Source organism: Megalobrama amblycephala, linkage group LG7 (assembly GCF_018812025.1).
Source record: "Megalobrama amblycephala isolate DHTTF-2021 linkage group LG7, ASM1881202v1, whole genome shotgun sequence".
Classification (NCBI taxonomy): Eukaryota; Metazoa; Chordata; class Actinopteri; order Cypriniformes; family Xenocyprididae; genus Megalobrama; species Megalobrama amblycephala.
Genome location: NC_063050.1, coordinates 11466331 through 11479778, shown reverse-complemented (window position 1 = coordinate 11479778; position 13448 = coordinate 11466331). Strand labels below are relative to the sequence as shown.

The 13448-nt window shown below is 38.1% G+C and overlaps 1 protein-coding gene across 1 annotated transcript in view; it reads left to right on the top strand.

The window, feature by feature from the left end:
• Nucleotides 1-12935, top strand: part of LOC125271342 (complement C3) — a 35688-nt gene extending 22753 nt beyond the window's left edge. Inside the window, exons 29-43 of the mRNA XM_048195404.1 lie at nt 10-105; nt 349-505; nt 699-862; nt 3745-3900; nt 4084-4143; nt 4223-4313; nt 4405-4453; nt 4744-4834; nt 5003-5092; nt 5238-5343; nt 11721-11810; nt 11921-12001; nt 12079-12162; nt 12277-12412; nt 12598-12935. Of these exons, the coding sequence (XP_048051361.1) occupies nt 10-105; nt 349-505; nt 699-862; nt 3745-3900; nt 4084-4143; nt 4223-4313; nt 4405-4453; nt 4744-4834; nt 5003-5092; nt 5238-5343; nt 11721-11810; nt 11921-12001; nt 12079-12162; nt 12277-12412; nt 12598-12739 (1593 nt within the window). The 3' untranslated portion in view covers nt 12740-12935. The remainder of the gene's footprint in view (nt 1-9; nt 106-348; nt 506-698; nt 863-3744; nt 3901-4083; nt 4144-4222; nt 4314-4404; nt 4454-4743; nt 4835-5002; nt 5093-5237; nt 5344-11720; nt 11811-11920; nt 12002-12078; nt 12163-12276; nt 12413-12597) is intronic.
• The last annotated feature ends 513 nt before the right edge of the window (nt 12936-13448 follow it).

Sequence of the window (13448 nt, the reverse complement as noted above, 5' to 3'; positions counted from 1 at the left end):
TAATTCCAGGGTAACGTACGGGGAAAAGACGCTGATGCCTCACTAACTGCATTTGCCCTAATTGCCATGCAAGAGGGGCACAAGATCTGTGCTCGATCTGTCCAAGTAAGTGTGATTCCTAAACAAACAGCACTGTCAATATGTCTAGTACAAAAATACTAAACTGTGTTTAGTGTCTCGCTCACTTTCTTGACAAGCGTGCACTGCAAGCAGAGAGAATGTATACTCCCGTGTTCTTTAGAACATTTGCAGTACATGCAATACAATCGAACTCTGATTTGGACCAGGTAATCGAACCAAGTATGAAAGCACCCTGAGTCTCACTGAGTCTCTCTCTCTCAATACTAGAGTCTTCAGAACAGCATAAACAGAGCTGTTAATTACCTGACGCTGAGAGTTCACAGTCTGACCAGCACTTATGCTGTCGCTATAACTTCTTATGCTTTGGCCCATGCTGGAAAACTGGAAAAAGACATCCTGATGAGTCATTCCACCGAAAGCAAAGGTAAGTAATGTTACAGTCTGTCAATGATTTTACATGATTGTTTAAATAAAATAAAAAAAGAGTTGTTTGTGTCAGTTGTTTTCCAACAATTCTTAAACTTTTATAACTTTTTGAATCACTTTTGTATAAAAATGTGTGTTGTAACACATATTATTATCAAAAAAATCTAACTGTGATATTACGTTTTGTTTAGATGGCATATATTGGCAAGTTCCTGGGCAGCACCATCACTCTCTAGAGGCCACAGGTTATGCAGTTCTTGCCCTGGTGATGGCGAAAGATTTTGAGAAAGCCGGAAAGGCAGTGCGTTGGCTGGGAAAGCAACAAACCCGCTTCGGAGGTTATGGCACCACTCAGGTATTTCATCAAGTGACTAACAAATGAATGGTTTTTCTGGACTGACTGATTTTTATAGCTTACAATTTACATTGTCCTCTTCATTTTGTTCCTTGTGTCTGGATTTCTTCACATTTGTTCACCCCTAGGAGTTATTTTATTTAAAAGGATACTGCATTTTATTGATATACCAAGGAAATGTCACTTAAGTGGCTTATAGCTATACGCACACCCACATTTTCACCCAGACTGAGAAATGCTTCAGAAGTTTTGAATGTCTGAACGATTGCGAAATTGTGAGATTTTAGTGCCCACTTTCAATGTTTGGAAGAAAGCAGCGTGGACATTCTGTGAAAAAAGTAGGTTTTTCTGTTAGAAAACCAGGTTTCAAAAGATTCATTTTAATGCTAAAAGTTCAGTGTTGCGTAAACTAATGGGAGCTGAATACTACAACATAGAGCCGCACAATTGTGGATAAATTGAGAATTGTGAATTTTTTTTTTTTTTTTTCAAATCACGGTTCTGAACAGACAACTAAACAAAATATGTAATTTACTAGAGGTTCTGACAAAATGTTAAAGGGTTAGTTCATCCAAAAATGAAAATTATGTCATTAATGACTCACCCTCATGTCGTTCCAAACCCGTAAGACCTCCGTTCATCTTCGGAACACAGTTTAAGATATTTTAGATTTAGTCCAAGAGCTTTCTGTCCCTCCATTGAAAATGTATGTACGGTATACTGTCCATGTCCAGAAAGGTAATAAAAACATCATCAAAGTAGTCCATGTGACATCAGTGGGTTAGTTAGAATTTGTTGAAGCATCGAAAAAACATTTTGGTCCAAAAATAACAAAAACTACAACTTTATTCAGCATTGTATTCTCTTCCGGAATCCTTTCCATTGAATTGATTCCATTTAATTGATTCCATTTAACTGATTCCATTGAATCCTTTCATCTGATGGTGTTGGTAATGCACTTTTACATCGCCGTGGTTGTTTAGGACATCCACGACATTTTGAAGCATTGAAAATACATTTTGGTTCAAAAATAACAAAAACTACGACTTTATTCAGCATTGTATTATTGTATTCTCTAAAAAGTCACATAAACAGAACAAAATAAAATATGAGAATAAAGGAAATTACTAAGACAATTAAGCTCATAATTTATTCATGCAGCAATGCATGATGGGAGCCATGGATGAATTTTGATTGGTGGCTCCCAGAATGCACTACAACATGCTTTTTGATGGTCACCACTGTTGAGATTCACAGGCTGATTCTTGATGTCTGTGTGTGCCTAAAATGAATTTTTTTTTTTTGTTGTTCAACACCCCTTTTCTGAAATCATTTGAATCATATTGATAAAGCTGATCTTCTGCTGTAGAATCACAGTGCTGCTGTAATCAATAATGTAAATCTAACTCACAGATTGGGCTCCAGATGAGTTCAGTGATTCAGGTCAAATAATGGTTATGTGAGACCATAACCAACACCTGATCATGTCTCTTTACTTGTCTGGCTGTTATGACTCAGTTAACAGCCCAAACAAACTCTAATATTAATAAGGCAAGGGTCAAGATCCCAACTAAAGCAAACACTCATCTCCACGATGGTGGCTTAAAAATTGTGATTTTTCTCCTTTGGTGATTCTGCGTGTTCGTCTATATCGGATGTCCAGAAGACGTCAAAAAAAGACGTCATAAAAACTTTCATTCTGGCCCCTCAGTGGACGTCTTTTCAACCTGAGATAAGACCTCAAAAAGACGTCTTCTGGACGTAATTTGCTCAGTGGGAATGCTGAATAAAGTCGTAGTTTTTGTTATTTTTGGACCAAAATGTATTTTCGATGCTTCAACAAATTCTAACTAACCCACTGATGTCACATGAACTACTTTGATGACGTTTTTATTACCTTTCTGGACATGGACAGTATACCGTACATACATTTTCAATGGAGGGACTGAAAGCTCTCGGACTAAATCTAAAATATCTTAAACTGTGTTCCGAAGATGAACGGAGGTCTTACGGGTTTGGAACGACATGAGGGTGAGTCATTAATGACATAATTTTCATTTTTGGGTGAACTAACCCTTTAATTGATGCTGTCTATTTAAAGGATTAGTTCACTTTAAAATGAAAATCACCCCAAGCTTTACTCACCCTCAAGCCATCCTAGGTGTATATGACTTTCTTCTTTCAGAGGAACACAATCAGAGTTATATTAATAACTACATTTTTATTTAATTTGAATTGAATTATTTAAAAAAATGGTTTGAATGAATGATTCAATGACTCACTGATCCATTACTGGATGAATCTGTGTTTGAACAAATCTCTTGAATGAATGATTCAATGACACATTTTTTTAAGTCACTTGTCGCCACCTACTGGCTTAACGATGTAATCAATGCAGTCGTTATCTGAAGCACAAAATTACTTTCAAAAGCTGCTTTACTCTATTTTAATCGCTGCCATAGACGTAAGTGTTTACACAACTATAAACTTTTATCCCAGTATGTCCATGATAATTTGAACATTTGTGACACAGAAAGAACAATACTGTGTGGTTGAAAAGCACACAAAACACAAATTTATCAACAGACAGCTGAATCGCTGTCATTTAGTAATGAGATAGCTTGGTGTTTGAATCAAGATCACGATTAATCGTGCGGCTCTAATACAACAGAGAAACTACTTGGTAGTGGAGGATAAAATTCACTGGAATGACACTTCCTACAGACTATTTGGGAACTTTATGATAAAAAAATAAATAAAAATAAAATACAAACATGCCTAAATGAAGTGGTATGTATTATGTTAATTGGCCAGGTCTTTTAATTTGATACCCCAAAACATTTTTGTTTTGTTTTGTTTTGTCTGATTACCCATTTGTTTAGGCAACAATCATGGTGTTCCAAGGCGTGGCTGAGTATCGCATCCAGGTTAAGAAGGTAGACATTAATTTGGACCTGGAGCTGGCTGTGCAGGAGAGATCAAACAACAAGAAGATCGCTATAAGACATTCCAACCTTAATCTTGCACGCTCTGACAAGGTCTGGAAAATGACTGAATGAACTTATGTTTGTGCTTAAAAACAGCACTCAGTTAGCAATAGTATTGTTGAGAAATAGAAATAAAATGCATACAAAAGTCTGATTCACATGTTGATTGTGTTAAACGATTCACCTAAAAGTGTGTTTTCTTTATCGGTCTACTTCATGGACTGAATGCCACAGTTCGACATTACGAAGAGCTTCAACATCACCGCTCAAGGGACTGGGGTGGCCATGCTCTCGGTAAGTGTGCACGAACACGCTCGTGAAATCTTCATCGGAAAATTGTTTTGTGTTAAAAGCTTTTGTCCTTTCCTCGCAGGTGTTTTCTCTGTATTATGCTCTGCCTGAAGAGAAAGACGATGACTGTAATGTGTTTGATCTCAGTGTGACCATGGACAAACAGGATGAAGGTAGTATTGATCGTGAGAATGTGACGTGACTAATTTGAACTGCTGTGTTGTAAAATAAAGTTGGATTATGATGCTTTCTCTCTATATGAAGTGTCCTATGATGGAGCCACTGAAAGTTATAAACTTACCATTGAATACATGTGAGTACACAAATATCCTAACTTTAAACAAGATTCACAGACCATTTGTCCCATTTGTCTTTTCTGAAATGTTCAGAAAGACCAGAAATAACATGTCCAAATTTATCAAGAATGTTGTGGCATCAAACTTTGTAATACTTCTATAAAAAGGGGCGAAGCAACGTTAAATGATGCTTTACATGTGATCATTTTGCACAAGCGCAAGCTGCAAAAGCAGCAAATAGAAAGCGGCACTGATGGTTAGCGCCAATGTCATCAATCGGTTTGCATCACGTGTGCCTCCTTTGCAGTTTCAAGGACCCGTTAAGAAGCTCAACCATGTCTATTTTGGACATTGGCCTGCTGACAGGGTTTAAAGTGGATGAACGTGATCTTTCAAAGGTAAATAAATAGTGTCAAGGAATGTGAAAGTTGAAATTGTATAAACAGAATATTTACGAGTCCAACATATTCTTCCATTATAAATGCTATCAAATTCATTTAATTGATATTTTATACTTGATATCACACCTGTTTTTTGTTTTTTTTGCTCTCATGATTTTCCATCAGTTGTCTTCTGGTAAGGATAAGTACATTCAGAGCTTTGAGTTGAACAAGGAGCTGTCAGAGCGAGGATCTCTTATCATCTACATAGATAAGGTACAAGAACACTATAATGTGTTGCATTTCTCTTTTTGTGATCACAACTGAATTCTTTCTCCTTTGTGAGCAATTTGGTAAATTGCTGTTTGGCATAGGTAATGTTTTAATAATTCATTTTACTTTCTACTTAATGTCTTTTTAGGTTTCTCATAAAGAGACGGAAAGAATTGTTTTCAGAGTTCACAAGATCAATGAAGTGGGAATGCTGCAGCCTGCCGGCGTCACTGTGTACGAGTACAACACTCCAGGTACATTACAGTTGCGCACATCCAGCATACCAACATTTGTGTCAAGAGGAATAGAAGAGAAAGCATCTAACTAGGGGTGTGGCAAGATCTTGTGCTACAAGATCTCACGATATTACATTTTTTTAAAAGCTAAAAGCTTTCTCGTGATATCAGCCTTTTGGAGTTTGCTTATGATTATTCATACAAGAAAGTAGAACTGAAGTGACATTTATAGGTAGGATTTTATGTCAAGACACCTGTAAAATACCAGAAGTGGTGCATTACACATATTATTAGACTGTAAGGCTGTACGATATACAGTTAGATAGACAGTTTTAAAATTATAATAAAGCATTAGACTGGGTAAACCCAGCCTGATCTGCCGGCAATTTGATTTCATTTCATTACATTTGACAGTCATTTCTACTGCTTCTGTTACACTTTTGCGGGAACCAATCACAGACTGGCTTTATCCACCTTGCTCGCTATTGGCGGGTATAACACGATGACGATAGAGGAGCGACAGCAAGCACAACCGTCAATCCAATTCCTTTTAACCTCTCGACGATGCTGAATGACTTCTTTAGTTTAGCAAACTAATCGCTCGAGTGGGTGTAAATACCACTCACATTCATGTTTTTTTTTTTTTTTGCACAAACTGCTCGATGCCATTGCTGCTTCTGCAAACCGCTGATCAATGCTACAAACCAATACAAACTAAACCTGTCTGGAGTTTTCGCGTCGCTCTGCAAAGTACGTCACCCGGATCGTTGATCTGATTGGTTAAAGGACTATCCAATTGCGTGAATAATGCTCGTTGATCACGCCTCTTGTGCAGTAGAAAATACATACAGACTCCCCAGACCAATGTTCAATTTTAAATTGAGCTTGGTCTGGTGATAGCCAGACAAATAAAGCATAGCATTATTGTGAAATCACAAACGCTGCGGTTCAAATACAGGTCCTTCTCAAAAAATTAGCATATTGTGATAAAGTTCATTATTTTCCATAATGTAATGATAAAAATTAAACTTTCATATATTTTAGATTCATTGCACACCAACTGAAATATTTCAGGTCTTTTATTGTTTTAATACTGATGATTTTGGCATACAGCTCATGAAAACCCAAAATTCCTATCTCAAAAAATTAGCATATCATGAAAAGGTTCTCTAAACGTGCTATTAACCTAATCATCTGAATCAACTAATTAACTCTAAACACCTGCAAAAGATTCCTGAGGCTTTTAAAAACTCCCAGCCTGGTTCATTACTCAAAACCGCAATCATGGGTAAGACTGCCGACCAGAAGGCCATCATTGACACCCTCAAGCGAGAGGGTAAGACACAGAAAGAAATTTCTGAACGAATAGGCTGTTCCCAGAGTGCTGTATCAAGGCACCTCAGTAGGAAGTCTGTGGGAAGGAAAAAGTGTGGCAAAAAACGCTGCACAACGAGAAGAGGTGACCGGACCCTGAGGAAGATTGTGGAGAAGGACCGATTCCAGACCTTGGAGGTCCTGCGGAAGCAGTGGACTGAGTCAGACAGGTGGACAGGTGCCGCATTCCTCAGGTCAAGCCACTTTTGAACCAGAAACAGCGGCAGAAGCGCCTGACCTGGGCTACAGAGAAGCAGCACTGGACTGTTACTCAGTGGTCCAAAGTACTTTTTTCGGATGAAAGCAAATTTTGCATGTCATTCGGAAATCAAGGTGCCAGAGTCTGGAGGAAGACTGGGGAGAAGGAAATGCCAAAATGCCTGAAGTCCAGTGTCAAGTACCCACAGTCAGTGATGGTCTGGGGTGCCATGTCAGCTGCTGGTGTTGGTCCACTGTGTTTTATCAAGGGCAGGGTCAATGCAGCTAGCTATCAGGAGATTTTGGAGCACTTCATGCTTCCATCTGCTGAAAAGCTTTATGGAGATGAAGATTTCGTTTTTCAGCACGACCTGGCACCTGCTCACAGTGCCAAAACCACTGGTAAATGGTTTACTGACCATGGTATTACTGTGCTCAATTGGCCTGCCAACTCTCCTGACCTGAACCCCATAGAGAATCTGTGGGATATTGTGAAGAGAAAGTTGAGAGACGCAAGACCCAACACTCTGGATGAGCTTAAGGCCGCTATCGAAGCATCCTGGGCCTCCATAACACCTCAGCAGTGCCACAGGCTGATTGCCTCCATGCCACGCCGCATTGAAGCAGTCATTTCTGCAAAAGGATTCCCGACCAAGTATTGAGTGCATAACTGAACATAAATATTTGAAGGTTGACTTTTTTTGTATTAAAAACACTTTTCTTTTATTGGTCGGATGAAATATGCTAATTTTTTGAGATAGGAATTTTGGGTTTTCATGAGCTGTATGCCAAAATCATCAGTATTAAAACAATAAAAGACCTGAAATATTTCAGTTGGTGTGCAATGAATCTAAAATATATGAAAGTTTAATTTTTATCATTACATTATGGAAAATAATGAACTTTATCACAATATGCTAATTTTTTGAGAAGGACCTGTAAATGTATGCGCTGTTGCACTGCCTCAGTGGCACAGTTAACAAACTCCATCTCTGCATAAGCTGTGAGTTTGGGATGATAATGTTAGTCTGGGTATGCAATATGCGCCATTTCACCAGATTTGTAAATTGTAACACAATCATTTATATACATACGCAAACACGGGAGAATAACCCTCAAACAGAGTTTGCATGTTTTGATGTACACGTTCATGTTCAAGAAATTACAGTGGCTGTAGAATTTCTATCATAAAGAAGTGGCTAATGTCAAAGATAAAGTGAACATTCAAATTAAAGGGTTAGTTCACCCAAAATTGAAAATAATGTAATTTATTACTCACCCTTATGTTGTTCCACACCGTAAGACCTTTGTTCATCTTCAGAATACAAATTAAGATATTGTTGATGAAATCCGATGGCTCAGTGAGACCTCTATTGAGAGCAAAGCCATTGAAACTCTCAAGATCCATAAAAACATATTTGAAACAGTTCATGTGAGTTCAGTGGTTCTATCTTAATATTATAAAGCGACAAGAATACTTTTTGTGCGCCAAAATAATGAATTTTCAACATTACCTAGTGATGGCCAATTTCAAAACACTGCTTCATGAAGCTTCTGAGCTTTATGAATCTTTTGTTTCAAATTAGTGATTCGGATCTCTTATCAAACGGCTAAACTGCTGAAATAACGTGACTTGAAATCGTGTTTGAAATCGGCCCATCACTATATATGGTTAAAAAGTTGTTATTTGTTTTGTTTTGTTTTTTGGCACAAAAAAGTATTCTTGTCGCTTTATAATATTAAGATAGACCCACTGAACTCACATGAACTGTTTCAAACTGATCTGTTTGATCTGTTTTTTAGTACCTTGCTCTCAATAGAGGCCTCACTGAGCCATTGGATTTCATCAACAATATCTTAATTTGTGTTCCGAAGATGAACGAAGGTCTTACGGGTGTAGAATGATATAAGGGTGAGTAATAAGTGACATTTTCATTTTTGGGTGAACTAACCCTTTAAATGTTGTTTGGACAGTATTAAAGGGGACCTATTATGCCCAGATGTACAAATCCGATTCCAAAAAAGTTGGGACACTGTACAAATTGTGAATAAAAAAGGAATGCAATAATTTACAAATCTCATAAACGTATATTTTATTCACAATAGAATATAGATAACATATCAAATGTTGAAAGTGAGACATTTTGAAATGTCATGCCAAATATTGGCTCATTTTGGATTTCATGAGAGATACATATTCCAAAAAAGTTGGGACAGGTAGCAATAAGAGGCCGGAAAAGTTAAATGTACATATAAGGAACAGCTGGAGGACCAATTTGCAACTTATTAGGTCAATTGGCAACATGATTGGGTATAAAAAGAGCCTCTCAGAGTGGCAGTGTCTCTCAGAAGTCAAGATGGGCAGAGGATCACCAATTCCCCCAATGCTGCGGCGAAAAATAGTGGAGCAATATCAGAAAGGAGTTTCTCAGAGAAAAAATGCAAAGAGTTTGAAGTTATTATCATCTACAGTGCATAATATCATCCAAAGATTCAGAGAATCTGGAACAATCTCTGTGCGTAAGGGTCAAGGCCGGAAAACCATACTGGATGCCCGTGATCTTCGGGCACTTAGACGGCACTGCATCACATACAGGAATGCTACTGTAATGGAAATCACAACATGGGCTCAGGAATACTTCCAGAAAACATTGTCGGTGAACACAATCCACCGTGCCATTCGCCGTTGCCGGCTAAAACTCTATAGGTCAAAAAAGAAGCCATATCTAAACATGATCCAGAAGCGCAGGCGTTTTCTCTGGGCCAAGGCTCATTTAAAATGGACTGTGGCAAAGTGGAAAACTGTTCTGTGGTCAGACGAATCAAAATTTGAAGTTCTTTTTGGAAAACTGGGACGCCATGTCATCTGGACTAAAGAGGACAAGGACAACCCAAGTTGTTATCAGCGCTCAGTTCAGAAGCCTGCATCTCTGATGGTATGGGGTTGCATGAGTGCGTGTGGCATGGGCAGCTTACACATCTGGAAAGGCACCATCAATGCTGAAAGGTATATCCAAGTTCTAGAACAGCATATGCTCCCATCCAGACGTCGTCTCTTTCAGGGAAGACCTTGCATTTTCCAACATGACAATGCCAGACCACATACTGCATCAATTACAACATCATGGCTGCGTAGAAGAAGGATCCGGGTACTGAAATGGCCAGCCTGCAGTCCAGATCTTTCACCCATAGAAAACATTTGGCGCATCATAAAGAGGAAGATGAGACAAAGAAGACCTAAGACAGTTGAGCAACTAGAAGCCTGTATTAGACACGAATAGGACAAAATTCCTATTCCTAAACTTGAGCAACTTGTCTCCTCAGTCCCCAGACGTTTGCAGACAGTTATAAAAAGAAGAGGGGATGCCACACAGTGGTAAACATGGCCTTGTCCCAACTTTTTTGAGATGTGTTGATGCCATGAAATTTAAAATCAACTTAAAATGATACATTTTCTCAGTTTAAACATTTGATATGTCATCTATGTTGTATGCTGAATAAAATATTGAAATTTGAAACTTACACATCATTACATTCTGTTTTTATTCAAAATTTGTACAGTGTCCCAACTTTTTTGGAATCGGGTTTGTAAATTAAGTCTCTGATGTACCCAGAATGTGGAGCTTCAAGAGCTCATGCAACAACAAAACAGGACAATCTTACGCACTTAAATTGTCAGTTGTGGTGTTCAACCTTGTGTGTTCGAAGCGGAGTCAGACAATGATGCCTACAGAGCCAGAGAATATATGCTACATGGAGATAGAACAGGTATAGTTTAGTGTAATTACATTCATAACTTACGTTCATGTTGTCATCTTGCTTTTATCCACTATTAGTACAAGCCAGTTGTAGCGGAACCCGTCCGAATGATGGCCAAAACTTCACTGATGAGTTTTATGAAGTTTATTGTACATCACACAAAAAAAGCATCCGTTTTTACTCCAGAAAACCACCTTAGAAGCTGAAATAAAGTGCATGCTCTCCCCTTCATTACTGCCGTAACTAGTATCGCTCCGGAAACTATAAGCTGGATCACAATAAGTTGGTACTGATTCCTCCTTGAGGAACAACTTTCTAGCAAAACCTGTTTTCTGTTGTCCCTTTGTATTGACCCTGGTTCACAAAGCAGCCTAGGGTAAAATGATTCATGCAGATATAAACGAATTTAGGTTTATTGGGGCACATTCCCTTCAAAGATAAAATTAATCCAATGCATCTTCAGCGGCTCAGGAGTAAATGAAGACTGTTATGTTCACTCTTACATCCAACAACAAAACACCTGAGTTGCTTACGAGACATTCTTGTCTCTACAGCTGATCCTGGATAAAATGGCAGACAGTGTACAACTCACTGAGGACAGGGTCTATGCTAATATGGCAGAGTTGTGGGCGGTGCTTTATTTGTGATGTCACAAAAGCTACAATCTGTATTCTCTTCCCAAATACTGTGTATGATTCAACTAAATGACAGTCACATCAGTGCTCACACCTGAAAAACTCAAGAATACGCACTGTTATCAAAATTGCGCTTTAATTCTATGGAAATAAAAAAGTATTACATCGATAGGAACATTGGACCTCTTCCCTTATGCTTTATGTACTTCTGGAGCAAAGACTTGATTTTTTTGAGCAGTGTAATATGATGACACATGCAAGTGTCTGACCCACAATATCAACTTTGACAACATAGTGTTTATCTAAAAAAATGCAGTGATTTTTTTTCTGTTTCCTGAAAAGTAGCGGGTTTAGACATACAAGGTTTCCGCTTGACAGTGGTGATATGCTGCACTTTAATCTTACTTCTTCACTTTAATATTTTAACAGATAAGCGTTGTGTGAAGTTCTACCATCCTCATAAGAAAGACGGTGCATTGAACAGACTCTGCAGTGAGGAGCTGTGCCAGTGTGCGGAAGGTATGTACACTTACATTCGTTAAACGCAAGATGAACATACAACATGCTTTAAAAATAGAATTTCATGAAGTCTCCATGAGAAAGAGTAAACGTATGAAATATTCTGACAGAGAACTGCAGTTTGCAAAAGAATGGAAAGATTGATGAGGACAATCGTGAAGAAAAGGCCTGTGAACATGAAGTGGAATATGGTAAACAGAGCTTTTATAAAAAAAAAAAATGTTCAGAGCTGTTTTGTAGATGATCATGTCACACATTTGTCTTATAGTTTATAAAACCAGGCTGTTGCAAATGAGCTTCTCACTGCACGCAGACATCTACAACATGACAGTTGAACAAGTGCTAAAGGAAGGTATGGTTTGAAATTTTCTTGTGCAGTTTCTTTCAGATTTACTGTGTCAGTGACAAACTGGACATGAAAGATGTCAGCTGTTTCATGACTTTTTCCATGTGTGTCTGTTTTCAGGCACTGATCCAGATGCTGAAGGGAGTATGAGGTCATTCTTGGCTCATCCTTACTGTAGAGACTTTCTGAAATTTGAAAGAGGCAAGACGTACCTGATCATGGGCCAAACCAAGACCCTTCCAAAGATTGGTGGAAAGTATGACATTTGGAGGATGTTTTCGATTTGGTTTATGTGGAAATTGACTGATACTATTCTTGGCGCTCCAGTTATGAGATGTTTGACAATAATGCATTTGCATTTTGAGCAGAAATCTTATTATGGCTATCTGCTGTATGGATGCTCCTAATGAAAACATTTCTCACTTATCTCAATCATCTCAGGTTGCGGTACCACTTGGGTGAAGACACCTGGATTGAATACTGGCCGTCAGACAAGGAAGGCCAGACGGCCGAACATCGAGCAAAGTATATCGGCCTCACCTCGCTCGCCAACAAGCTCAGCCGATTTGGATGCTCCACATAAGCATTTTCATGAGCTGAAATTCATTTACTAATCTTTTAATTCTAGTAGGCCTATATTATTTCCAGATTTACAAGCATTTACAGCCTTTTTGTTTTAAAGTTCATGCAGTATGCTCAATTAAATTAGTTCAACATAATGTCTATCAACTGAAATATAATCATTTAAAGCCATTTGTCAAATAAAATTTGCAAACATACAACAGTCTGTATTCATTTCTTTGCAATCGGATGACATCAATATAACAGAATTAACTTCATGAGAAGGATTCACAGTCACTTTTATGAGGGATTCAATTGGAATTTAAAGGGTTAGTTCACCCAAAAATGAAAATTCTGTCATCATTTACTCACCCTCAAGCTGTTCCAAATCTGCATGAATTTCTTTGTTCTGTTGAACACAAAGGAATATATTTTGAAGAAAGTTTGTAACCAGGCCACTTTGGGGCACCATTGACTTCCATAGTAGGAAAAAAAAAACTACTATGGAAGTCAATGGTGCCCCAGAACTGTTCAGTTTAACACATTCTTCAAAATATCTTCCTTTGTGTTCAACAGAACAAAGAAAATTATACAGAAACAGCTTGAGGGTGAGTAAATGATGATAGAATTTTCATTTTTGGGTGAACTATCGCTTTAAGTATGTGCTGATTGTGGAAAGGAAGGATTGGGTGAAGCAAAGTGAATTTTCATAGCATAGCATTTTACCAAAA